A 27,566-nucleotide genomic window follows, 5' to 3' on the forward strand; every position below is an offset into this window, starting at 1 on the left:
GCTCGGCGCGTACACATTGGTGCAGCGGGACATCAATCATTGCTGAGACACCCAGTGAAAGCTGTCAGGCGGGATAAGAACGGGTTGCAGGGATTCCATTGGTGAGATCTTGTGCCAGTCTGCGTGCCGCACCAATTGGCGTCGCGGCTGGGGTCGGGAGGCGGGGCGGGCGCGGCGGCGGCGGCGGCCAATCAGCGGCATTGTTTGTGGTGGTGCCGGTTGCGCTCGGCGGTGGCCGCGTCTGCTCCGCCCGCCCGGCCCGGGACCCCCGGGACCGCCCGGGACCCGCCGGGAACCGCCGGGACCCACCGTGAACCGCCGGGAACCACCGGGAACCGCCGGGAACCCGCCGAGACCCCCGAGCCAGGTGAGGCCCGCGGGGGCGGCGGGGCCGGGCCCGGCGGGGGCGGGGCAGGGCCTGTCTCGGAGTGGGGGGGGCGAGAACAGGGGCTGGGGGGGATTTTGGGGGCTCAGGGCGGATTTTGGCGGCCTGAGAGTGGATTTTGAGGGGCTGAGGGCGGATTTTGGGGGGCTGAGGGCAGCAGGCAGAGCCCGAGGGGTTGGGCGGCGGCGGAGGTCGGATTTGGGGGAGCAGAGCTCGGATTTGGGGGAGCAGCGCTCAGGGATTTTGGGGAGCAAAGCTGAGGGATTTTAGGGAGCAGAGCTCAGATGTGGGGGAGCAAAACTGAGGGATTTTGGGGAGCAGAGCTCAGAGATTTTGAGGGGTAGAGCTCGGATTTGGGGAGCAGAGCACAGGGATTTGGGAGTGCGGAGCTCAGGGATTTTAGGGAGCAGAGCTCAGATTTTGGGGAGCAGAGCTGAGGGATTTTGGGGGTAATGCTGAGGGATTTTGGGGAGCAGAGCTCAGATTTTGGGAAGCAGAGCTGAGGGATTTTGGGAGTAATGCTCAGGGATTTTGGGGAGCAGAGCTGAGGGATTTTTGGGGGGCAGAGCCCAGGGATTTTGGGGAGCAGAGCCCAGGGATTTTAGGGAGCAGAGCTCAGATTTGGGGGAGCAGAGCCCAGGGATTTTGGGGGGCTCAGCCCGGGAGGTTTGGGGGCGCGCCGGGGAATCCCCCGGGAAATCCGGGGTGTTCCCGATGGGATTTAGGGGGGCGGATGCCGGGAACCCCCTGGATCGCCCCCCCTCGAGCCCCCCTTTGTTTCCTCCGCTCCGTGCGGGATTCGGGAGCGGCTCCCGGTTCCTTTCCGCGCCGTTTCCCGGCCTCATCCCGGATTTCCTCCCCGCGGGATTCTCCCTCTTTTCCTGCCGCCCCCCCCTCACTTCCCGGTGCTGCTTCCCCTGCTCGAAGGCAGCGGGGAAACTTTGCCATCCCTGCAGGAGCCTCCGGCGCCTTCCCCTGCCCGCGTTTGGGGTGGGATCGGGATGAAAACGCCGCACTGGGGGGGTGGGAGGGGGCACGGCCCCTTCCTCACCGCTTTTTGGGAAGCTGGATCCTCTCCCAGCAGCAGATCCGAGAGGATTTCTCCTCCCGGCGATGAGGATTTCTGCTCCCGAGGAGAATCCTTGCCCACATTCCCAAAATTGAGGCGTTCGGGCGCTTTCCCCTCCCTTTGGAGCCTGGAGAAGGGATCTGTGATGGCGGGGGGAGGGGGTGGTTTGCCGGGAACAGAGGAGGAGGAGGAGATTTGGGAATCTGGGAGCAGGGAGGAAGAGCCGGGATCGATTGGCTTTTCCCGAGCTTCTCTGATTTTTTTTTTTTTTAATTTTAATTTTTAATTTTAACATCCATTTGATTTTTTTTTTTTTTTGGAGCTTCCTCGGCCGCTGCCGGGCGGGAGGAGGAGGAGGAGGAGGAGGAAGGGGGAGCACGGGAATGGGAGCAGCCTCCTCCTGGCAGGAGTGTGGGAGGATTTGACTCCTGTTCCTCGGTGCTCCCGGGTGGGGGCTGGGGCTGATGGCACAGCCAGCCGCGCTTTTAGGGCGATTTCAGGCGTTTTAAGGACTGGGGGTGCCCGCCCTGAGAGACCCTGGCACGTGCCAGGATCTGGGACATCCCCCAGATCTGTGTGGTGTTGGGGTGAAATGGAGTTTCCACAGGGAATCCCTGCTGGGAATCCAGGATCGAGCTGGGATTTGGTGGTGTTGGAGCTGCTGGGATCCATCCCAGGGCTCCGTGGTGGTTCCAGTGCTCTGATCCTCTGGGATCTCAGTGCCACCTTCCCCTGGCACCTTTCCTGGTCATGAGGCTGGCACTGCCTCCATCCATCCTCCATCTCTGCTTGGAGCACGTGCCAGGGTTTGGGACATGTGCACGGGGATTTGGGGGAGCAGAGCTGAGATTTGGGGGAGCAGAGCTGAGATTTGGGGGAGCAGAGCTGAGATTTGGGGGAGCAGAGCTCAGGATGCTCATGCTGAGGTTGCTGTTGGGGTGAAATGGAGTTTCCACAGGGAATCCCTGCTGGGAATCCAGGATTGAGCTGGGATTTGGTGGTGTTGGAGCCTCTTGGGATCCATCCCAGGGCTCCATGGTGGTGCCACTGCTCTGATCCTCTGGGATCTCGGTGCCACCTTCCCCTGGCACCTTTCCTGGCGCTGCCTCCATCCCTTTCCCATCTGTGCTCAGAGCATCCCCCCGGAGCAGGGCGGCTCCCGGGCTCCCCTCAGGTGCTGCTGGCACAGGGGAGGGCAGCAATTCCTGCCTGGCAGGATTTATTCTTTATCCCACTCAGGAGGTTCTTGGGAGCACCTTCCCCTCCAGTGCCATCTCCCAAGGGGGTTGGGATCCACGCTCAGGACAGGAATTTCCCACATTCCTTCCAATCTTCAGCTTTTTCCTGATTATTTCCCAGGTCATTGACAGTTTTCCATGCTTGGCTCTTCCATCTCCAATGGCAAAAATGCTCCTTGGTCCATCAGAGTTCCTGGTGGAAAATTGTGAGTTTGGGTTTCACATGGATCCTGGAATTCCTCCCCATGGATGGCTGGGGTTGTGTTTGCTGTGGGTTTTGTTGCTGTTTTAGGGTCTTTTCCAGGTTTTTAGGGATATCTCTGGGTTTGGGTTTCACATGGATCTGGGAATTCTGCTCTGTACAGCCATGGATGGCTGGGGTTGTGTTTGCCGTGGGTTTTGTTGGTGCTTTGGGATTTTTTTGAGATTTTTAGGGAAATCTGTGCATTTGGATTTCATGTGGATCCTGGAATTCCTCCCCATGGATGGCTGGGGTTGTGTTTGCCGTGGGTTTTGTTGCTGTTTTAGGGTCTTTTCCAGGTTCTTAGGGAAATTCTGTGTTTTGTAGCATTTAGGGATGCTCTCATGGCTGGGATGGTATGTGCTGGGATGCACCCTCATTTCTCTGCAGGAATTTCTTCCCAACATCCCCCCCAAATCTCCCCTTTCCCAGCTCCCAGCCCTTCCCCCTTTTCCTGCCACTCCCCGTCCTTGTCCCACACCCCTCAGAGCCCTCAGAGCCTCTTTGGCTGCTGGGGATGCTCCAGGCTCTCCCTGGGCCTTCCCTTTTCCAGGCTGGGCAATCCCAGCTCCCTCCTCCTTCAGCAGGACACGGGGAATGTTCAAGGATGTCCCAGCCCATTCCCATCAGGAGCTGCCCTGTTGTGTCTGGGGCTCCTTCCATCCCCAAATCCGCCCCCATCCCGCTGCTTTGGGGATTTTGGGCACCTCAGTGCTCACTCAGAGCTGGGGGAGCTCATCCTGATCTGAGGGAAGTGGGTCAGGAAGAGGCTGCAGTGCTGAGCTTGGTTCTTTCTTTATTTTTATTTCTTTATTTCCCCCTTTTTTATTTTCCCCCTTTTTTATTTTCCCCCTTTTTTATTTTCCCCCTTTTTTATTTTCCCCCTTTTTTATTTTCCCCCTTTTTTATTTTCCCCCTTTTTTATTTTCCCCCTTTTTTATTTTCCCCCTTTTTTATTTTCCCCCTTTTTTATTTCCCCCCTTTTTTATTTCCCCCCTTTTTTATTTCCCCCCTTTTTTATTTCCCCCCTTTTTTATTTCCCCCCTTTTTTATTTCCCCCCTTTTTTATTTCCCCCCTTTTTTAGTTTTCTTTCTTTATATTCTTCTTTCTTTTTATTATTTTTCTTTCTTTTTCTTTTTCTTTTTTTCTTTTTCTCTTCTTATTATTTTTCTTTTTTTTCTTTTTCTTTTTAAATTTTTTTTCTTTATTTTTATTTTAATTTTTTATGCTTCTTTTTAAAATCTTATTATTATTATTTTTCTTTATTTTAATTTTTCTTGATTTATTTTTCCTTTTTCTTCCCCTGGTTTTCCCATGAATGCAGCCCTTCCCAGCACTGGCAGGTCCAGGATGGGCTGGGGCAAGGGGATCACTCTCCCCTCCAGACCCCGGGGTTGCCTCTCTGCCCCTTGGATGTGGAATTTGGGATGGTGGCATCTGGAAAATCCCTGAACTCCCTCTGAAGAGCAGCCCCAGCCTCTGGAATCCGCAGGGTGTTGGGAGCGGCGCCTCCAAACCTAAAATTAGCCCCGGGTTTGATTTCCAGGGATGCTCCTCACGGCCATGGGGTCCCATCCCCGCCCCAGAGACCCCACCCCGTGAGCTCTGAGTGGGGATTTTGGGGCTGAATCCTGGAATTGCCCCATTTTGGAAGCCCTGGGGGCGGAGGCGATGGGAGGAGTTGGATTTGTGTGGGTTTTCCATGCCTGGGGTGGTTTTCCCAATAAAATCTGGGCTTCATTTTCATGGAGTCCCCGAAGATGGACACATGAACCCTGGGGTTTTTTGGGGTGAGACTGAGCCAAAGCCTGTGGGAAGGGGAGGCTGCTCCTTGTCATCCATTCCCACTCAGCTGCGAGCAAGAAATTGCCCAAAATCCACGTGAAACTCCCCAAACTGCGGGTGTGCTCCCCAAATCCTGGCTCTTAGGGAGGGCCTGGCTGCAAAACCTGCCTGGGCTGTTTCCCACAGGGGATTTTAAGGTCGAGGCTCCAGGGATTGGTCCTTGGCTGAAGGAAGGATTGGGAATTTCAGCTGCTCCCGGTTCCAGCTCACCTCAAGGATGAGAGGTGCAGGTGGGGGAGCTCCTCCATGTCCATGAGGAATTCCCCAGCTCCTCAAACACATCCCTCCACACTGAGGGAAAAGGCAGCAACCAGAGGGACGCAGAATTCCAGGGAATTCCAGAATGATCCCATGGTTCTCCTTCAGTAACTCCAAACTTGCTGTTTGGGAAAAAAAAAAAAAAATAATCCCAAACTTGGATTTTCTTCTTTATTAAGTCCTGGATTCCAATTAAATCTTGGAGCCTTGAGAAATCCCAACACTTCCTTGTGCCATGGGGGCATTCCCATGGCTGGGTGTTTGTTCCTTCCAAGGAATGGTCTCAGTGGAAGGTTGAGGAATCCCAGAACCCAAAATGTGCTGGTTTTAGCTGGAATTGCTGGGCTGGGAGGTTGGAGCTGCTGGATGTGGGTGGGAATGGCTCTGGTGTCCTTTGGGATGGGAATCCTGAAATTCCATTAGGCCAAGGCCATGTCTGGAGGGGTTGGGATGAATCCATGGGAATGGGATCATGGATTCCTGCTTTTCCAAGGAATGGCCTCAAGGGAAGGTTGAGGAATCCCAGAACCCAACACTCACTGGTTTTACTGGGAAGTTGGAGCTGCTGGATGTGGGTGGGGATGGCTCTGGTGTCCTTTGGGATGGGAATCCTGAAGTTCCATCAGGCAAAGGAGAGGTTAACCCAGCTGGGGTTGGGATGAATCCATGGGAATGGGATCGTGGATTCCTGCTTTTCCATGGAATGGCCTCAATGAAGGTTGATGGAATCCCAGAACCCAACACTCACTGGTTTTACTGGGAAGTTGGAGCTGCTGGATGTGGGTGGGGATGGCTCTGGTGTCCTTTGGGATGGGAATCCTGAATTCCCAGCAGGCCATGGACACGTTCTGGAGGGGTTGGGATGAACCCATGGGAATGGGATCATGGATTCCCACCTTCCCCTGGTCGGATCCTGGCAATCCTTGGGTTGTGTTGAGGTTGTGGTGGAAGCTCCTTGAGCGAGGCCTTCCCTGGAGATCAGGATTCCCACTGGATGGCAGATTTGGGGAAAAATCTTCCATTTCCCTGCTTAATCACCCTCCAGTTTTCCCAGAATCTCTTGCTGAGTGCACAGTGTTGGCCTGAGGCCGGATCAGGATCACAGATCCTGTCTGTGTTTAGTTTAGGAGGAGAGGGAATTGGATCCAGGGATTCTCTGTTTTGAGGGAGATGCATCAGTGGGGAAGAAGATCCAGGGATCCTTTGGATTTGGGATAAAAGGAGCTCTGGTCAGATTCCTCAAAGACCTTTTGAGGAAACAGAAGCTCCCAGGGAATGGATCCACAGGGAAAAACCCCCAAATCCAATTAAATGATGTTTGAGTGCTTCCTTTGCCCATCCTGGCTGGGAGGATCCATTGGGAATCCATTGGGAGCAGTGGGATGGGGCAGGAGCAGGGATGGGAGGGATTTTATCCCTTCCCAAATCCCCACCCAGCAAAAAACAGGGATGGAAGGGCCTGAGGAAAAGGGGGAGGATGGAAACAGCCTGGAATGGTCCTGAAAAACCAGGGGATGGAGAAATAAAGGAATTTGCTGCTCTCCTGTGCCCTCTGCGTTTTCCATGGACACAGCCTGGAATAAATCATCCCCGGGCCCATCCCACCCCCTCATTAGCTGATAAATCCATGGAAACGAGCATGCAATTAAAGCTAATTAATCCTTTCCCCCTTTGGAAACCAAATTGTTCCATTTTATCCAAGAAAGGCAAACTGGGGGTTCCAGTGCTGGAATGCTGTGGAATTCCCAGACTCCCACACCTCAGGGGTGGAACCAAGCCGTGGATGTGGGGGATTATGGGATTATCGGGGTGTTCTGGGGCAATCTGAGCCTTTCCATCTGCTCCAAGCCCTGTCCAGCCTGGCCTTGAGCATTTCCAGGGATGGGGCAGCCTCAGGTTCCTGGGATAATCTGTGCCAGGGCCTCCCCACCCTCACAGGGAGGGCTGGAAGGAGGATAGGGATATTCCTGTGGCTAAGGAATCCCAAATATCCAGGCTCAATCTCCCGTGTTTTGGTTCAAAACTGTGTTTTCCATTCCCTGGGGTTCTCCATCCCTGGGATTCTCCCATCTCCTGGGTTCTCCATGCGGTGAATGCTCCAAGCTCTCATTAATTCCTTTAACGAGGCCCCAGATCTGTCCCCATCCTCTTCCCTCTGCTCCCTGCTCGGGACACCCTCAGCCCTGGGGACCCAGAGTGGGGTTTGGGCGCCTCTGGAATTGGGCTCAGCTGGATCAGGAGGTTTGGGACAGCTGAAATCCCTCTGGATGCTCCTTCTGCAGGGCCAAACCCCACAGGTGGCGTCTCCCAGCCCTTGGCATCTTCGGGGAATCTTCCCAGGGAATCCTCAGGGATCTTCCCCTGCTCCCTGTGACCTTTGCTGGGACCCTTTGGCATCTTCCTCACATCCCTCAGCATCTCCTCCTGCCCCTTCCCTTGGTGTCTTTTTTTGGGATTTTGGCGTCTTCGTCGACATCCCTTGGTGTCTTCTTGGTTGTTCCTTGGCATCTTGCACATCCCTGGGCAACTTCCCTGGGATCCCTGGGCACATTCCCTGGGCACATTCCATGGGCACATTCCATGGGATCCCTGGGCACATTCCCTGGGCACATTCTGGGATCCCTGGGCACATTTCCTGGGCACATTCCATGGGCACATTCTCGGATCCCTGGGCACATTCCATGGGCACATTCTGGGATCCCTGGGCACATTTCCTGGGCACATTCCATGGGCACATTCTCGGATCCCTGGGCACATTCCATGGGCACATTCTGGGGTCCCTGGGCACATTCCCTGGGATCCCTGGGCACATTCCCTGGGCACATTCCCTGGGATCCCTGGGCACATTCTGGGGTCCCTGGGCACATTCTCTGGGATCCCTGGGCACATTTCCTGGGATCCCTGGGCACATTCCCTGGGATCTCTCGGGACCCTCTCCCTGCCCTGGGCTCGGCGATCCCGAGGCTGCTTCGACCTCGGGCCGCGGTTTTTTTTGGCGATGGGAGGGGCGGCTCCCGGCGGCGCCGAGGCTCCTTTTTGGGAGGGAAAGGGTTAAAATTCCAGGGGAGGGAAGGAGCTTCCATGAATGAAGACAAAGTTTGGCGGGGGGCCAGCTGCGGGGGGAGGGGGAGCGGGGAGGGGGCGGCCGCGCCAGCGCCGAAACCCCAGGAAAAATTAAACCCCCCCCCCCCCAAAAAAAAAAAATCCGGAGCCAGTTCCATGTCGGGAAGTGCCAAACCGGTCACGACCGGAATTTTTATCTTTTCTTCTTCTTTTTTTTTTTTTTTAATTTTTTTTTTCATTCAAATTTTTTTTTTTTTAATTCCCTTTTTTTTTTTTTTTTCCTTCCCTCTCCCTTCTCTTTTTCCCTGCCCCGCGAGGCATCATGGGAAAAAGTCAGCATCCCCCCTTTTCTTTTGTTTAATAAAACAGAACGCGCATGATTGGCAGGGAAGGGCCCGCTCGGAGCGCGGCTCCGGCTCCGGCTGCGGCTGCGGCTCCGCGGGCGATGGAGCGCGGGGCCCTGCCCGGCCCCGGCCGCCTCCTGCCCCTTCCCGCTCCGCTCCCCGCTCCGCTCCTCCCTCGCTTTCTCGGCAACTCGAGGCAGCGGGAATATTGGACCTGTAAGTATCCCTCAGACCGTGCCGGGGTTTGTCGGGCAATTCGCACCGGACAAAAGGGTTCCTTAAGGTGCTTTTCCGCTTTTTTTAAATTTTTTTTTTATTTTTGTTTTTTTTTATTGTGGTTTTATTTTGTGTCTGGAGGAGGGAGTGTTTTAAGGAGAAAAGCAGCGCTGGCGCTGGGATTTGCTGTCGGAGCGGATCCGTGATTCCCTTCTCCCTTCCCTCCCCCCTTTCCCCACCATCGCTATTCCCCTGGAATTCTCCAATCCCACCCTCCCCGCCGCCCGCTGGACAGGGGCTGACAAAAATACCGGCAACAACAATGCCTCGCATCCCTGTCACGCCCTCCCCTTCCCCTGGTGATTGATTTCATTATCGATTGGGCCGTTCATGGGTGATCCATGGCCCCGCCGAGCCCGAGCGGCCGCACAAAGGCAGCGCCCGCAGTCGAGGAAATCGGGAAGCGTTATATAAGGGAGCCTGGGAAGTCTGCGTCATCCCGGATGGGGAGGGGGCCGGGGCCCGGCGCTCCCTCCTCCCCCCCACCTTCCATCCCATCGCTTTTTATTGCATTTTCTTTTTCCCAGCTGGCTTTTCCCAAAATGGGCCGGCCCAGCCAGATGCTTTGGAATTTTTATCTCTCTTTAAGACTTTGAGGAGTTTTTGGGTCTTCCCCCCTCTCCCCCCACCCATTTCAGGGCATAAAGCAGTTTCTGGAATTCCTGCTCTCCTCCCACATCCCAGAAATCCTGGGCTGGGATGAGGTGTGAGGCCCGTGGTGCTGGACCCGGCCCTGGCATTCCCTGCTCCTGAGAAGTGGAGTTGGACAAGAACACAAACTTAGGAGGGAAGGGAAGCGCTTTTGGGGAGGGAGGATTTTCCTCCTTTCCTACTTTTCCTGCTTCCCATTGTTAGTTTTGTACTTGACCTGGGGGTGCAGAATCTGAGGACATCCCGAGCTGGGGGTGCTGACCTGGAATCTGAGAGATCCAGGGTCTGAGAGACCCGGAACTGGGGGGATCCCCAGGGTCTGGGAGATCTGGAATCGGGGGGATCCAGGGTCTGGGAGATCCAGAATCTGAGAGATCCCGGGTCTGGGAGATCGAGAATCTGAGAGATCCAGGGTCTGGGAGATATGGAATCGGGGGGATCCAGGCTCTGGGAGATCTGGAATCTGGGAGATCCAGAATCCGAGAGATCCCGGGTCTGGGAGATCCAGAATTGAGGGGGGATCCCGGGTCTGGGAGATCCAGAATCCAGGAGATCCAGAGTCTGAGAGATCTGGAATTGGTGGTGGAATCCAGGGTCTGGGAGATTTGGAATCTGGGAAATCCAGGGTCTGGGAGATTCAGAATTGAGGGGGGATCCAGGGTCTGTCAGATCCAGAATCAGGGGGGATCCAGGGTCTGTCAGATCCAGAATCCAGGAGATCCAGGCTCTGTCAGATCCAGAATCAGGGGGATCCAGGCTCTGGCACTGGTGTGTGGGAGCAGGGACCGGTGTCCCCGTGCTGGGCTCCGGGAACGGGAGCAGCAGAACTCCTGGAGCAGTTTGCTCTGCAGGAATTCCCACTCTGCCACATCCCAGTGCCCGCTCCCATCCCTTCCCAAATCTTCCCTCGTATTCCCATTCCCTCCCGGGAGCAGCCGCGTCCCTGCGGCTTCTGGGATGGCTCTGGGGCCGTTCTTAGGGCTTCTCTGCCGTCGCTTTAATCCCGGTGCTCCTCCTGCTCCGGAGAAAATCTCCGTGAGCCGCCCTCATCCTCCCTTACCTGCCTCGGGATTCCTGCCCGGGGATTCCTGGAGCCAGCGCGGTTTTTGTTCAGCCTTGGAGGAAGGAGCCTTTTCCCCTTCCCGGATCCCGCTCCCGGCCGCCGAGCCCTTCAATCCCAATTACCTTTTTAGGTGATTCTCCTTTTCCTGGCGTTCCTTGGGAATGCTGGCCCTGGGAGCCAGCCATTTTGTGTTCGTTTTGTGTTCCTCCGTGCCGGAACGCCGTTGGTTTTTGTTTTTTTTTTTTTTTTTTTTTACGACGACGTCGGGATGTGCCGAGCCCGGATGGAATTGGAGCCGCCTCGTGCCGGGAAGCCCCCGGAGCGGGATTGTGGCCGGATGGCTCCGGATGAGCAGCCAGCCCTGTGCGTTTCCCATGGGATCAGCAGGGATTGACGCCAGATCCTGGGATTTAGGGGGGTTTGGGCAGTGGGAGCGTGCCCAGGTGAGCTCCAGGGGTTGGATCTCGCCAATTCCCGCTCCCTGATCCCGGGAAAACGGGACTTTAATGGGTTTTGGATGGGTTTTATTCCATCAGCCTCGTATCTGAGTGGGGTCTGGGTTTGGAGTGACTGGAATGGTGCTGGAGCCTCATGGAGCACCTTGGCTCTGGGGATGGGTTTGGATTCTGGGTCTCTCCTGGGATTAATCCCAGCCCCAAATGGACTTTGAGGGATGCTCTGGGTCCCCCAGGGCTGCCTCTGCCTGGCCATACCCGAGCTTCCCAAGGGGCAGAGCAGGGGCTGGGCTGGTTTATCCCTGATTTCCCATCCTTGCTCCCTGAGATCCCAGGGATCCACCTCGGCTCCTCTGGGGCTGCCAGCAGCTCCATTCAGCAGAATTCTGGTCCTGGTGGAAAGGGGTTGGGAAACTGGAGGGTGCTGGGGGCACTGGGGGCGTGTGGATCCCTCGTGGGGGATCAGGGATCACTCCTGGTGGATCAGGGATTGTTCCTGGTGGATCAATGATTGTTCCTGGCAAATCAGGGATCACTCCTGGTGCTGGATCAGGAATTGTTCTGGTGGATCAGGGATCCCTCGTGGCAGACCAGGGATCACTCCTGGTGGATCAAGGATTGTTCCTGGTGGATCAAGGATTGTTCCTGGCAGATCAGGGACCATTCCTGGTGCTGGATCAGGAATTACAACCCCTCCATGAGCTCTGGAGGGTCTGAGGCTGGAAACTGGGGCTGGAAGACCAACATGGGGATTGACCCAACGGAAAACCCTCCAAGGAGGCTGGGAAGGAGCTGGGACCTGCCTGGATAAACTCTGGCTGGAATTAACTCCTGGTGCTGCCAAGTCTTGGTTCTGGATTCCATCAGGTGAATCCCAGGATATTTTCATCTCTCCCTGGATATTCCCACTTCTTCCTGGAATATTCCTTCTTTTGGCCCAGCTCGCTCGTTCCAGCCTTTCAAATCCTCCCACTGAGGAATTTTTTTGTTGTTGTTGTTGGATATTTTCCCCTGTGGGCACCGCATCCAATACCCATGGAAAAGGGGGTGCTGCTTTGTTTGTCTGCACCAAACCCGTCCTGCCGGGCCCCGCGGAGCGGGAGGAACGTGCCGAGGAGCGCGTGGTGCCGCGGCAGGGACGGGATCCCCACGGAGAGCTGGCAATCACCAGCAGGCCCTGTCCAGCACCCTGGGATTCCTGGAAAGCCTCCCCAGGTCGGTCCAGCCCGCCCTGCTCATCCCACTCCTGCAGCTTCTGGAATCTTGGCTCTCAGGGATAACCCCAGTCCGGAGGCGCACCGTGGATTTAGCTCCTGTTTTCCATGAGTTTTGCCACCATTTGGGAATTTGTTTCCAGTGAGGAGGATATTTGAGATGGAAGCTGAAGGGAGAGGCTGAGGCTGTTCCCTGGGATGTGCCGGAGCCCCGGCGGCTGTGCCCGAGGGCGGCGGGGCCGGATGATCCGGTTTGGGATGTGCCGAGACCGGAGCGGGGCCGGCGCGGAGCCTCCCGGAGCCTGTCCGACCTCCAGACGATTCCCGGGATTGGAATCATTCCTGCTCTTTGCTGTGGATTTCTGCGTGGAATCAGGAGCTCTGCCCTGGTTTTCCCAGCGCTCTGGAAATTCCCAGTGGATCCTCCCCTTCCCCCTCCAGCCAAAGGGCCCCATTCAATACCGAATCCAAAGCCTAATTTCATTTTTATTGGATCTGGCTGAGCCTGGAGAACCTCTGGAGTGGATTAAATGGTGGTGGGCCCCATTCCTGGTAACGGCCCTTTGGATTTCTTTGGAATGCCAGAGGGGAGGGCATTGTGAGACCACCTTGGTGATGGAGCAGGGACTGGGGGGGATCTCTGCAATTCCTGCAGGATCCTGGAAGGGACAAGCAGGAAGTTGGAGCAGGAGATCCTGGCTCTCCCTTCTGGATCCCAGCTCCATGCTCAGCTCAGCTATCCATGGCGAGCTCCCATCCTGTGGGATGTTGCTCCTGTGCACCTCTCCCTCCTCCTCCTGCTGCTGCTGCTGTCTCCTTGCCGGGAGCAGCCCTGGGCCCGTTCCTGGCGCGCTCCCAGCGGCTCCAGCCGCAGCGCTGGGCGCGGCTCCCAGTGCTCCCGGGGTGTCTGGAACATCCCCGCTCCCCCCGGGGTCACTCCTGCGGGACGGGGGTGGGAGCAGCTCCCGCGGCCTGTCCCGGCTTGCTGGGCTAAATTTGGGAGACGTGCGGAGCGACGGGATGAGCAGGTAGGGAAGAGCCCTCGGTGCTCCTCAGAGGCTCCGTCCGGCTTTTTTTGGGATCGTATTTGGGATTTCCGTGGGTTTTCCTGCTGCCCTCCCCTGCTCCCGCTGTCTCCAGTGGGAGCTGGACTCGTGTGCCGATGTGCGGATGCGTCACTCCAGGGATTTGTACCCGAGCCAGAGCCTCCTCCTGGCAGGGCTTTGGGAGGGTTTGTCCCGGGAATGACTCGGAGCCGGGTCCTGGCAGGTGTGGAGCAGCTCCAGGTGCTCCACGGGACACTTTCTGTTCCCTGCAGAGCAAGGAATTCCTGTGTTCCCCAGCCAGCCACATGGAATTCCCAGCGATTCCCCAGGTGTTTGTCCTGATTCCCCAGGTGTTTGTCCTGGTCCCCAGCCCTGCTCCTCAGGGAAAGGCCTCGCCCAGCTGCTTTGCAGGTGGAGCTCCCCTGGCTCTTTGTTGTTGGAGCTGGTTCCTTATCAGCCTGGGAGCGGGATTGGGATGGGGTTGGGATGGGCTCCAGGCTTGGGATGGGGTTGGGATGGGCTCCTGCCTGTTTTCCAGAGGGCATTCCTGCACCTGGAGAGGTGGGAGGGCGGGGATGGACCTGCCCAAGCCTCCATCCCGGAGCAGCCGAGCATTCCTGCCTGGAAAAGCGCACGGTGGGGATTTCCTGGTGTTCCAGGGGGTTCATCCCAGCTCCCCTTCCTTGCTGAGCTGCATCCATGGGGTTTAATCCCAAAGGAAGGATGGTGCTGCTGTTCTCAGGGACTTCAGGGCCTTTCAGAGGGGGAAACTCCTGACCTGGATGGGGGCTGGGGAGGTTGGAGCTCCATGAGGAGACTGGAGCTCTCCAAGGCGTTGGAGCTCTGTGAGATTGGAGATCTGTGAGATTGGAGCTCTCCAAAGCGTTGGAGCTCCATGAGGAGCTTGGAGCTCTGTAGGATTGGAGCTCCCAAAGGTTGGAGCTCTGTGGGATTGGAGCTCTCCAAGGGGTTGGAGCTCCATGAGGAGATCAGAGCTCTCTATGGGGTCAGAGCTCTGTGAGGAGATTGGAGCTCTCTTAGAGGTTGGAGCTCTGTGGGGAGATTGGAGCTCTCCAAGGGTTCAGAGCTCTGTGAGATTGGAGCTCCCCAAAGCATTGGAGCTCCATGAGATCAGAGCTCTCCAAGAGGTTGGAGCTCTGTGAGATTGGAGCTCTCCAAGGCATCTTAAGGTTCTGTGAGATTGGAGCTCCATGAGGAGATCAGAGCTCTCCAAGAGGTCAGAGCTCCATGAGGAGATCAGAGCTCTCTGAGGAAGCCAAGCTGAGCTCGGGGGGGTCCTGGGGGGATTCACTGGGATCCTTGGCCCTGACATGTCCCTGTCCCTCAGGATGGACCGCATGACGGAGGACGCGCTGCGCCTGAACCTGCTCAAGCGGAGCCTGGAGCCGGCGGAGGAGCGCGAGGACGTCCTGGCCAAGAGGCTGAAGATGGAGGGACACGAGGCCATGGAGAGGCTGAAGATGCTGGCACTGCTCAAGCGCAAGGACCTGGCGGGGCTGGAGGTGCCCCACGAGCTCCCGGTGAAGCCGGACGGGATCAAGGGCTACGAGGAGAAGCTCAACGGGAGCCTGAGGCCCCACGGGGACGGGCGGAGCGCGGCCCGGCCGGGCAAGGAGAACATCAACGACGAGCCCGTGGATATGAGCGCCAGGAGGAGGTGGGTGCTGGGAATCCTGGGGTGGGAGGAGCTGGGTTGGGAATGAAATGGGATTTGGGGGATCCTGGAGAGCCCGTTCTGGTGACACCGAGAGCTGGGAATGGTGGGATGAGGGGGAATGGCTTCCCATGGACGGAGGGCAGGTGGGATGTGAAGGTGGCACAGGTTATCCAGAGATTTGGGGATTTCTCATCCCTGGAAGTGTCTGAGGCCAGGCTGGACGAGGCTTGGAGCAGCCTGGGATGGTGGGAGGTGTCCCTGGAGGGTCCTGCTCTGAGTGTGGAGCTGCATCCTCAGCGGGATTCCTTGGATATTGTGCAATATGAGGGTTCCCAGCGGGGCACCAGCATCGCACACGGACACTTGGATCAGGAATCAGCCCTGGGAAAAGCTGGGAATGCTGCACTCGGAGTTGAGAAGTGAGACTGGGAATGTCTCATTTTCCTGGATTTTCTTTGCTCCACCTCTCCTCACCTCTGCCTGCCTCCCTCGCCCTGGCTCCTCCTCCAGTGATTCTGTTGGAATTCTGCTCTTCCCTGGACAAAGGAAATCCAACAATTTGTGATTCCTCATGGATGAATCTGTTTTTCCTCTTGGATTTGGACTCTGGCTCTGCCTTGTTCCCCTGGTGGAATGTCAGCCATGCAGCCTGGATGTATTGGGATGCTCCTGCAGAATAATCCCCAGGAGCTGCAGGAAGGACAGCCCTGATCCAGGGAAGTGCCACCCAGATGTGCCAGCCCAGTTTGGAACTCCTGGCACGCAGCCTGCTTTGCCTGGACGGGCTCCCACTGCCTCCTTCTCCTTGGGATGCTCTGGAATTTCTCTGCTGGAGCAGGGACAGCTCCGTGCCCTGGTGCTTTGGAATATCCACAAAAACAGCTGGAATGTTTGGGAGGCAATCCCAGCTCTGAGCATCTCCCCAGCCTCGGAGCAGCCAAACCTGGGAGCTGGGATCCGGCTCTGGGGTCCCTCCTGGGTGTTCAGAGCTCAGAGTTTGGGATGAGATATTCCATGGTCTCCCCTCACTGCAGGGACCTTCCAGGGAGCTGGAATTACCTCCACGCTGGATTATCCCACGGTTTTCCAAGGCTCTCCAGCAGCAGGAATGAAATCCAGGGTCTCTCAAAGGGCTTTTCTTGGACTCTCCCTTCCCGGGATTATCCTGGGATGATCCCACCTGGATCCTGCTGGATTCCACCACTGATTTTTTGGTTTATTTCTTTTCCCTGCTGCTCCTTTGGTTTCCCAATCCCATCATGGATCAGTTGGATATTCATGCAGGTTTTCCTTTATGGAATGAGCTTTTCCAATAGATTTGGGTTGGGATAGGCTTGGAGTGGTGGGGGGAGCTCAGCCCCTTCTCCACCACAGTGAGGACGAGCAATTCCAGGCTGGAGAATCCCTGCCATTCCCTCCCATCCCAGGACACGCTCCTGGTTCCCACCTGATTCCCAGGTGGGATTTGCACCCCTGCAGAGGGAGGGAGTGCATTTGAGGGACTCCTTCCCTCTTGGTATCCATGGGAGCCGCGCCGCTCCGGGTCTGTACTGGAACGAGGGCGATCCTGCTCTCAGAATCCCACACTGCTGGCTCGGTGGGGCTCCCAAATCCCCAATTCCTGCCTCACTGGGACTCCTCTCCCCCTGCAGTGACCAGGACCGGGGCAGGTTGACCCCGTCCCCGGACATCATCGTCCTGTCGGACAACGAGGCCTCCAGCCCCCGCTCCAGCTCCCGCATGGAGGAGCGGCTCAAGGCGGCCAACCTGGAGATGTTCAAGGTGAGGGAGCGGGGATTCCATCCTGGGAAAGGCACAGCATGGGGGGGAGGAAGTGTTTGGGGAGGGATGAAGCATTTGGGGAGGGATGAAGCATTTGGGATGGGATGAAGCGTTTGGGGAAGGATGAAGCATTTGGGATGGGATGAAGCATTTGGGGTGTTGGGGAGGGATGAAGCATTTGGGGCATGGGGGGGGATGAAGCATTTGGGATGGGATGGAGCATTTGGGGCATGGGGGGGAATGAAGCATTTGGGGAGGGATGAAGCATTTGGGGCACTGGGGAGGGATGAAGCATTTGGGGCATGGGGGGGAATGAAGCATTTGGGGAGGGATGAAGCATTTGGGGCACTGGGGAGGGATGAAGCATTTGGGACATTTCTCAGCCATTTCCATGTGCAGCTCCCCTGTTCTCACACCTGTGGCCCAAATTCCTGCTTGGATTCAGCTTCCCCTCTCCCTTGCTCACATCCTGCTCGGTCTCTGGGGTTTTCCAGGGGAAGAGCCTGGAGGAGAGGCAGCAGCTGATCAAGCAGCTCCGGGACGAGCTGCGGCTGGAGGAGGCCCGGCTGGTGCTCCTCAAGAAGCTGCGGCAGAGCCAACTCCAGAAGGAAAACGTGGTGCAGAAGGTGAGGGGTGGGGATGGGAGGGATGACGGCAAGGGGTGCACACAGAGCCCCCACTCCACCTGTGGGATTCCCTAAATCCCCTCCTGGGAAGACAAATCCTGTCCTTGGTGCCCCCCCAGACCCCCGTTGTCCAGAACGCCGCGTCCATCGTGCAGCCGTCCCCCGCCCACGTGGGACAGCAGGGCCTGTCCAAGATCCCCTCCCGGCCCGGAGCTCAGGGGGTGGAGCCGCAGAATTTAAGGACATTACAGGTGAGAATTCCCGGGTTTTTCCTGGAAAATGCTGATTTTGGTGGGTGCACACAGAGCTGAGGGGATTTTTCACTCAATTCCCGGTGCTTGGGGTTGGATTTGGGTTTGTCAGGAATTAAGACTCAGTGATCCTTGTGGAGATGGATATTCCATGATCCTCTGAATGTCCAATGTCCCAGCTGGAGTGGGATGAGGATGGTGGGAATTCTCCAAGGCCTGCAGCCTCCCTGCTGCTCCCAAAGGAGAAATGTTTGCTCCATGGATTTCTGCTGCTCTCCTTGACCATGGAGCAATCCCAACCTCCCATGGGAAATAGGGATATGCCAGCTTCAGCTGGGGAAAAGGTCCACAATCCTCAAAAATCCAGGAGAGTTTGGGGGAAAACGAGGGATTTGAGGCATTAGAGATTAACTGTGATTCCGCATAAGCAGGAATTCCGTGCAGCAGGGAATCAACGCTCCAAGCTTCCCTCATTTTTCTGCCATTTCATTACCGAGCTCTGGGGGGGTTCTTGGGGTCCTCCCGAGCCGGTTGCTGGGATTTAACCCCAGATTCCCCACAGGGCCACAGCGTGATCCGCTCGGCCGCCAGCTCAGCCCTGCCCCACATGTTGATGTCCCAGCGCGTCATCGCCCCCAGCCCTGCCCAGCTCCAGGGCCAGCGCGGGCCCCAGAAACCCGGCCTGGTCCGCAGCTCCACGCCCGGGATGAGCCCTGCCATCAACTACCAGCCGGTGGGTGGCTGGCTGGGGCACTGGTTTGGGCTGGTTTGCACTGGTTTGGGCTGGTTTGGGCTGCCTGGGCACTGCCCGGGCTACCTGGGCACTGGTTTGGGTTGCTTTTCATTGGTTTGGACTGGTTTGCACTGGGTTGGGCTGCTCAGGTACTGGTTTGGGCTGGTTTTCACTGGTTTGGGGTGGTTTGCACTGGTTTGGCTGGTTGGGCACTGGTTTGGGCTGGCTGGGCACTGGTTTGGGCTGCATGGGCACTGGTTGGTACCGGTTTGCACTCAGCTTTTACCGGTTTGTACCGGTTTGGGCAGTAGTTGGGGCTGGTTGAGCACTGGTTTGGGCACTGGTTTGTACCAGTTTGCACCAGTCTGGGCCACAAGGCCACACCTGCTCCACAATTCCTGGGACTTCTCAGCCCTTGTGCGCCACTGATCCCAAATCTCCACCTGATCCCAAATCCTCACCCTGATCCCAAATCCTCACCCTGATCCCAAATCCCTACTGTGATCCCAAATCTCCACCTGATCCCAAATTCCTGCCCTGATCCCAAATCCTCACCCTGATCCCAAATCCCTGCTGTGATCCCAAATCCCCACCTGATCCGAAATTCCTCCCTGATCCCAAATTCGCACCCTGATCCCGAATTCCCCCTGCAATCCCAAATCCCCACCTGACCCCAAATCCCGCCCTGCTCCCAAATCCCCACCATGACCCCAAACCTCCTCGGCAGCAATCGGGCTCCTCGGTGCCGTGCCAGCGCTCGTCCTCCTCCACCACCTACATGAACCTCACATCCCAAATCCCCACCCAGATCCCAAACCCCCACCCAATCCCAAATCCCCCCTGTGTCCCCAAATCCCCACCTGACCCCAAACCTCCTCGGCAGCAATCGGGCTCCTCGGTGCCGTGCCAGCGCTCGTCCTCCTCCGCCATCTACATGAACCTCGCGTCGCACATGCAGCCGGGCTCGGTGGCCCGCGTGTCCTCCCCTCTCCCCAGCCCCAGCGCTCTCTCGGACGCCGCCAATTCCCAGGCTGCGGCCAAGCTGGCGCTGCGCAAGCAGCTGGAGAAGACGCTGCTGGAGATCCCTCCCCCGAAACCGCCGGCGCCGCTCCTGCACTTCCTGCCCAGCGCCGCCAACAGCGAGTTCATCTACATGGTGGGGCTGGAGGAGGTGGTGCAGAGCGTCATCGACAGCCAAGGTGATCCAGGGCACATCCCAAAGGGGATCCCGGGGCGTTCAGCCCGCGGTTTGGGGAGTTTTGGGGTGAAACCCTGGCGTTTATGGCTTTGGGGGTGCTTGGAAGGTCGTAGAAGGAGGTGGTGGGGGTTTGGGGGGAAGTTGAAGGTTTGGGGTGGGTTTGAAGGTTTTTAAAGGGTTTTTGCAGGGTTTCAGATTGAATTTGTGGGATTTTAGATGAGATTTTCAGGATTTTGGATGATTTGCGGGATTTCGGCCGATCCGCGGGATTTTGGCCAAAATTTTCGGTATTTCGGCCAAAAATTTCAGTATTTCCATGCAGTTTTTTATGGTTTCTGCCAGGATTTTCAGGATTTTAGCCCAAAATACTGTGTTCTGCCTGGGTGCAGGATTTTTGGCCGATTCGCAGGATTCCAGCCAGAAATTTCACTATTCCCACCCAGTTTTTTGCAATTTCAGTCAGGATTTTCAATCTTTCAGCCCAAAACGTTGGTTTCTGGCTGGCTGCAGGATTTTTAGCCAATTCTCAGGGTTTTGGCCGATTTGCATGGTTTCAGCCAAAACTTTCACTATTCCCACCCAGATTTTTGCAATTTCAGTCAGGTTTTTCAGTCTTTCAGCCCAAAACATTGGGTTCTGGCTGGGTGCAGGATTTTTGGCCAGTTCTGGCTGGGTACAGGATTTTTGGCCGATTCGCAAGATTTCAGCCAAAACTTCCACTATTCCCGCCCAGTTTTTTGGTGATTTCAGTCGAGATTTTCAGGATTTTCGCCCGAAACGTTGCGTTCTGTGCGGGTGCTGAGCTCGGGGCGTGTTTCAGGGAAGAGCGCCCCGGCGGTGCCGCGCGTGGAGCCGTTCGTGTGCGCGCAGTGCCGCACGGACTTCACGCCGCACTGGAAGCAGGAGAAGGGCGGGCGGATCCTGTGCGAGCAGTGCCAGACCTCCAACCAGAAGAAGGCGCTCAAGGCCGAGCACACGAATCGCCTCAAGAACGCCTTCGTCAAGGCCCTGCAGCAGGAGCAGGTGGGGGTTGCTGGGAACGCCCCTTTCCAATGGCTCGTCCCATCCCAAAGCATCGCAGAGCATCCCAAACCACCCTGTCCCATCCCATTCCGATATCCCCATCCCATTGTTCCCATTGATCTCGCCCCATGGTTCCCATCCCATTGTTCCCATTGATCCCATTGATTCCATCCCATTGTTCCCATTGATCTCACCCCATTGTTCCCAGTGATCCCATCCCATTGATCCTGTTGATCCCATCCCATTGATTCCGTTTATTCCATCCCATTGTTTCCATTGATCTCACCCCATTGTTCCCATTGATCCCATCCCATTGATTCCGTTGATTCCATCCCATTGTTCCCATTGATCCCATCCCATTGATTCCGTTGATTCCATCCCATTGTTCCCATTGATCTCACCCCATTGTTCCCATTGATCCCATCCCATTGATCCCATTGATCTCACCCCATTGTTCCCATTGATCCCATCCCATTGATCCCGTTGATCTCACCCCATTGTTCCCATTGATCCCATCCCATTGATCCCGTTGATTCCATCCCATTGTTCCCAGTGATCCCACCCCATTGTTCCCTTTGATCCCACCCCAATGATCCCATCCCATTGATCTCATTGAACCCATCCCATTGATCCCACCCCACTGATCCCATCCTTCTGTTCCCATTGATCCTGTCCTACTCATCCCATCCCAGCCAGGCTGGCATTCCAGAAGAATTGAGCGGGATGGCATTGCCATGGGAACTGAGCAGGATGGCATTGCCATGGGGCATTGAGCAGGGTGGCATTCCCAAGGCATTGAAATGGGGTGACATTCCTATGGATGTCATTCCCATGGGTGGCATTCCCAGGGGGTGTCATTCCCGAGGGGTGGCATTCCCGTGGCTGTCTGTCCCACGTCTGTCTGTCTGTCTGTCCCCAGGAGATGGAGCAGCGGCTGCAGCAGCAGGCTGCCCTGTCCCCGGGGGGGTGGTGGCATTCCCGTGGCTGTCTGTCCCACGTCTGTCTGTCTGTCTGTCTGTCCGCAGGAGATCGAGCAGCGGCTGCAGCAGCAGGCTGCCCTGTCCCCCACGGCCGCGCCCGCCGTGCCCAGCGTGGGCAAACAGGACGGGATCCTGCGGCACCACACGCTCCGGCAGGTGGGACAGAGGGAATGGGACCCGGGGCGTGGGGCCGGGGGGTAATGGGGTAATGGGATCATGGGGTGGGATCGTGGGAGGGGATCGTGGGATAATGGGGTAATGGGATCATGGGATGGGATTGTTGGATAATGGGGTAATGGGATCATGGGATCACGGGATTGTTGGATAATGGGGTAATGGGATCATGGGATGGGATCACGGGATCATGGTATGGTATCATGGGATACGGGGATCATGGGATGGTATCATGGCATATGGGATGGGACCATGGGATAAGGGGATGGGACAATGGGATAATGGGATGGGTTCCTGGGACGGATCATGGGATGGGACCGTGGGATAATGGGATGGGACCATGGGATGGTGTCATGGGATAATGGGATGGGGTGGGACAAGATGGGATGGGATCATTGGGATGGGATGGGATGGGATCATGGGGATGGGATGGGATCATGGCAGGGGATCATGGGATGGGACGGGACAAGATGGAATGGGATTATTGGGATGGGATGGGATGGGACCATAGGGATGGGATGGGATGGGATGTGGTCATTGGGATGGGATGGGATCATGGGGATGGGACAGGACGTGCCCATCAGGATGGGGGCAGTGGGCACCCTTTGCCCCCATCCCCACAATCCCAACCCCGTGTCCGTGGGGTTCCAGGCCCCGCAGCCCCAGAGCAGCCTCCAGCGCGGGATCCCCACCTCCGCCCGCTCCATGCTCTCCAACTTCGCCCAGGCCCCGCAGCTCTCCGTGGCCGGGGGGCTCCTGGGAATGCCAGGTACGGTGGGGATGGGGTGGGATCAGCAGTGTGGGAATTCACACCCTGTGCCAGCCCCATCCTGGCCCTTCCTGCCTCGTGGGGGTTTTGGGGTGACTGTGGGATCTGGGGGTCTGTAAAGTCTGTGGGGTCTGTGGGATCCATGGGCTCTGTGGGATATTTGGGGTCCCTGGTATCCGTGCAGTGCCCAAGGTCTGTGCTGTCTGTGGGATCCATGGGCTCTGTGGGATATTTGGCGTCTCTGGGATATTTGAGATCCCTGGGATCCATGCAGTGCCCGAGACCCATGCTGTCTGTGGGATCCATGGGATCCATGGGCTCTGTGGGATATTTGGGGTCTCTGGGATATTTGGGATCCCTGGTATCCACACGGTGCCACAGACCTGTGCTGTTTGTGGGATCCATGGGCTCTGTGGGGTCTGTGGGATCCGTGGGCTCTGTGGGGTCTCTGGGGTGGTCCCTGGGCTCTGTGGGGTCTCTGGGCTGGTCCCTGGGCTCTGTGGGATCCGTGGGCTCTGTGGGGTCTCTGGGCTGCTCCCTGGGCTCTGTGGGATCCATGGGCTCTGTGGGCTCTGTGGGATCCATGGGCTCTGTGGGATCCATGGGCTCTGTGGGGGTCTCTGGGCTGGTCCCTGGGCTCTGTGGGGTCCCTGGGGTGGTCCCTGGGCTCTGTGGGGTCTCTGGGGTAGTTCCTGGGCTCTGTGGGGTCTCTGGGGTGGTCCCTGGGCTCTGTGGGATCCATGGGCTCTGTGGGGTCTCTGGGGTCCCTGGGGTGGTTCCTGGGCTCTGTGGGGTCTCTGGGCTGGTCCCTGGGCTCTGTGGGCTCTGTGGGGTCTCTGGGCTGCTCCCCGGGCTCTGTGGGGTCTCTGGGCTGCTCCCTGGGCTCTGTGGGGTCTCTGGGCTGGTCCCTGGGCTCTGTGGGATCCATGGGCTCTGTGGGATCCATGGGCTCTGTGTGGGTCTCTGGGCTGCTCCCTGGGCTCTGTGTGGGTCTCTGGGCTGGTCCCTGGGCTCTGTGGGGTCTCTGGGGTGGTCCCTGGGCTCTGTGGGGTCTCTGGGCTGCTCCCTGGGCTCAGTGGGGTCTCTGGGCTGGTCCCTGGGCTCAGTGGGGTCTCTGGGCTGGTCCCTGGGCTCAGTGGGGTCTCTGGGCTGCTCCCTGGGCTCTGTGGGATCCGGGGCAGTTTTGGGGTCGCTGCCATCCCCGCGTGCCGTCCCCAGGGGTGAACATCGCCTACCTGAACGCCGGCATCGGGGGCCACAAAGCGTCGAGCCTGGCGGACCGGCAGCGGGAATACCTGCTGGATATGATCCCGCCCCGCTCCATATCCCAGTCCATCAGCGGGCAGAAATAGCCCCGGGATTCCCCCTGCAGCCCCTCCCGGGCCGGGCCGGGCGCCGCCGCTCCCGGGGGAGAAGAGACCGCGAGAACCCCAGAGAAACAAACAGAGAAAACGTGGGAAAAAAAACCACACAAAAAACAAAAAACAGCGAAACAGACAAAACAAACATTTCAAACGGCGACCGCCCCCGACCCCAGCCCGAAATTCCTTCGGTTTTCCAGGCCGGGAGTGGCTCCGGCCCCGCCGCTCGTTTTGTAACGCCGCCGCTTCCCCCTTGTGTTGTGGGTTGTTTTTTGCCCCTTTTTTCCTTATTTTTGCCCCCCTCCCTTCGCTCCATGGATGGTTAAAGCTTTTTTCTCCCTTTTTCCAGAGACTTTGGCAAGGGCACCTTCCCCAGTTCCCCGGGGGGGAGATTTTGGGGGCAGCCTGTGCTGATTCCGGGGGGATTGAGGGGATGCTCTGATCCCAGGGGGGGACACAAATCCCTGTTGGATCTGATCCCAGGGGTGTCACCTCCCCCTGGCCATGCTCCTGGGGTGTCACCTCCCCCTGTCCCCAATCCTGGGGTGTCACCTCCCCGCAGGACCCCGAGCCCTGGGCTCCAGCCCCAATCCCAATGTCCCCAGGGGTGACAGACGCTGCCAGACCCACCCCAGGAAGCCCTCGGGGGTCCCTCAGTGTCCCCAGGGACCCCTCCAGGTGTCCCCCCCACCCCCAGGGGTGTCCCCTCTGTGTCCCCACGTTGGGGACGCGGCGGCTCCGGAGCGGACGGCGCGGCCAGGGCGGGTGAGTGTCCCCAGAGCTGTCCCCAGAGCTGTCCCCACGTGTGTCCCCAACCCCTGCATGCTCCAGAGCCGCTCTCACCCCTCCCTGTCCCCTCTGTCACCCGGGGGTGGCACCGGGGTCTCCAATGTGTCCCCACAGGGACAGCAGAGGGGGCGGGGGGGTCCCTCTGTGCACCCTGGGGTCCCTCTGTGCCACCCCAGGGTCCCTCTGTGCCACCCCTGGGGTCCCCTCTGTGCCACCCCGGGGGTGACAGCGGTGGCACCGATGGTGGGGAGGGGTCTCTGCTGTCCCCTGTGTCCCCAGGGGTGGGCACTGGGGGGTTCTGGTGTCCCCTGGGGGTGTCAGGATGACCCAAAGTGAGAAAATGAGCCGCGAGAAAAATCTCGATTTGCACTTCAGCCTTGCCAGCCTTCCCCTCCTGCTCCCCTCCCGCTCCCTCCCCGATTTTTCATGGTTTTGGTGAATTTTGGTCACAATTTCCCCTTTTTCCCCTCACTCTGAGCCTTTCCTGCTCCTCTCGTGCAATTCCCCCAATTGGGGGGGGGGGGGGGGGGGTCCCCAAATCCTCCCCAGCCCTAAAGGGGGAGAGACCCCGACCCCAAAACCAGGGGGGACCCAACCCCTGAATTCAAACGGGGGGGGACCCCCCCATAAATTTTAGGGGGGCCCCAACCCACCCTGAATGGGAGGAGGGCCCCCCCCTGTCCAGCCCCCTCCCCAAATTCAATGAGCACTTACCCCGGGGGGGGCTGGACCCCCCAAAATCCCCCCCGGGACCCCCAGAGGCAGAGGAAAAATGGGGTTTATGGGTTTATTCTGATTTTTGGGGGGGTTAATGGGGTTTTGTATTCAGAATTTTGGGGTGTTTTCATTGGCTTTGATCATTTCCAGCTGCTCCCCCCCTTTGCCCACCTCCATTTTCCCCTTTTCCCCTTTTCCAATTCCCTCCCCCAAAATCCTCCCCCCCCCCTTTTCTCACCCCGGGAGCACTTTGACAAATCGGGTTTTTTTGGGGCTAAAACCTGAATTTTTGGGTTATTTTAGGGGTTTCTTTTACTTTTGGAGAAGGGGGGGGGGGTCATTCTCTCTCCACCCCCCAAGTGCCACTGTCCCTGTCCCCCCCCCCCAGGGCTGAGTTTCAATGAGAAAAATGAATTTTAAAAACCCTAAAAAAAAAGGGATTTTCACCCATGAAAATGGTGAAAACCTGGACAAAAAATCCCAAACCCAAGTGCAATAGGGGGGGGGGGGCCCGGGGGGCCGAACTCTTGGTGCTATAAATGAAATTTTGGGGGGGGGGACGGCCCTGTCACCCCCCCCCGGGGGGGTCTCAGCCCCGGGGGCTGCGGGCAGTTCCCCCCCCCCCCTAAAAAATGATCCTGGGCAGTTCCCACCCCCAAAAATCGACCCCAAATCCCTCCCGGGGGTCCTGGGCAGTTCCCACCCCCCAAAAATCGACCCCAAATCCCTCCCGGGGGTCCTGGGCAGTTCCCACCCCCCAGAATTGACCCCAAATCCCAAAAGTGATTCCCAGGACGGGGAAGGGGGGGAAGGTTCCCAACCCCACAATGACCCCAAACCTTTCCCGAGCTCCTGAGCAGTTCCCACCCCCCCAAAAATGGACCCCCCCCAATCCCAAAAATGCCCCCGAGCCCCTCCTGGGATCCCAGGCAGTTCCCCCACCCCAATCCCGGAATTCCAGGGGGGAATTTGGATCCATGTCCAGCCCCCTCCTCCTCCTCCCCCCCAGCATAGGTTTATCCCTATTTTTATTATTATTATTATTATAATTATTATTATTTTTTGCTTGCCCCCCTTTTCCCCCCCTCTCCTGCTGCCCCCAGGGCTGTGATATCCCAGAAAATTCCCTTTTTTTATTCCCCCCCTTCCCCTCCCAGCTCCAAACTTTGAGGATTTTTCCCGCTTTTTTTCCGGCTAGGGGTAGATCCGCTTGTGAAAATGCTTTTTTGGGGTTTCTGTTTTTGGGGGAGGGGGGGGTGTTTTTTTTTTGTTTTGGTTCCTCCAAAGGCATTTCCCATTTCCCATCCCGAATTCCCACCCAAAAACCCCCCCCAAATCCCGCCCCCCGTTTGCTTCCGCTCTCGCTGCCGATATAACCAGGACTCATCCGTGTATATAAAACTTGAGCTGTTTCTTGACACATTAAAAGAAAAAAAAAAAAAAAAAAAAAGGCAAAAAAAAAGAGACAAAAAAAGGTCAAAAAAAAAAAAATCCACCAAAAAAAAAAAAAAAAGGAGAAATAACAACAAAAAAAAAAAAAACCAACCAAACCTGTACATTGTGTAGAAAAAAAAAAAAAAAAAGACAAAAAAATAATGGAAAAAAAACGGCAAAAATGTCCCGGGAAGGCGCCGGGAAGGACCCGCCTGGTGTTGTGGAAGTGTCACGTCCGTGTCGTGTGACCTCGTGTGTGTGACATGAACCGTGCAAGGGGGGGGGGGCCGGGGGGCTCCGGGCTCAGGGCCCCCGGCCCCACCCCCCAATTCTGTGCCTTTCACACGGGGCGGCACCGGGACCCCCGGGGGGGCCCAGATCCCTGTTCCTGTATTTGCACTGTTTTTATTCTGGATTGGCTTCCCCACAATACACGGCTCCAACGACCCCGGCTGCGCCTCTTCCTGCGCCCAGGAACCCCGAGGGGAGGGGAACGGGGGGGGAATTTGGGGAGGGGGCGAGGGGGGTGAGACCGGGGGGGGGGGTTGGACCCAAAATCCCAGCATTTCAGCCCCAAAATCCCAGCATTTCAGCCCGAAAATCCCAGCATTTCAGCCCGAAAATCCGTGATTTCAGCCCAAAAATTCCAGCATTTCAGCCCGAAAATCTAGGATTTTAGCCCAAAATTCCAGGATTTTAGCAAAAAAAAATTCCCGGATTTTAGCCCGAAATTCCAGCATTTTAGCAAAATAATCCCAGCATTTCAGCCCGAAAATTCCAGGATTTCAGCCTGAAAATCCGTGATTTTTAGCCCGAAATTCCAGGATTTTAGCCTGAAATTCCAGGATTTTAGCAAAAAAAAATTCCCGGATTTTAGCCTGAAATTCCAGATTTTAGCAAAA

General features: G+C 57.1%; 1 protein-coding gene across 2 annotated transcripts; it reads left to right on the forward strand.

Annotated features, from left to right (window-relative positions):
- Positions 1-195: 195 nt before the first annotated feature.
- Positions 196-27,110, forward strand: GATAD2B (GATA zinc finger domain containing 2B). Of its 2 annotated transcripts, none has more exons than XM_077192054.1 (11): positions 196-367; positions 14,498-14,827; positions 16,480-16,609; positions 17,104-17,235; positions 17,355-17,486; positions 18,049-18,219; positions 19,103-19,418; positions 20,238-20,440; positions 21,466-21,576; positions 22,246-22,363; positions 23,582-27,110. In XM_077192054.1, exons 2-11 carry the CDS (start codon positions 14,499-14,501, stop codon positions 23,713-23,715), a joined length of 1,776 nt encoding a protein of 591 aa, XP_077048169.1. In that variant the 5' UTR covers positions 196-367; position 14,498; the 3' UTR covers positions 23,716-27,110. The 2 variants fall into 2 exon arrangements, with proteins under 2 accessions (XP_077048169.1, XP_077048168.1); XM_077192053.1 differs by lacking the exon at positions 196-367 and adding an exon at positions 8,455-8,660.
- Positions 27,111-27,566: the final 456 nt, after the last annotated feature.

This window comes from Agelaius phoeniceus, chromosome 31 (genome assembly GCF_051311805.1).
Source record: "Agelaius phoeniceus isolate bAgePho1 chromosome 31, bAgePho1.hap1, whole genome shotgun sequence".
NCBI lineage: Eukaryota > Metazoa > Chordata > Aves > Passeriformes > Icteridae > Agelaius > Agelaius phoeniceus.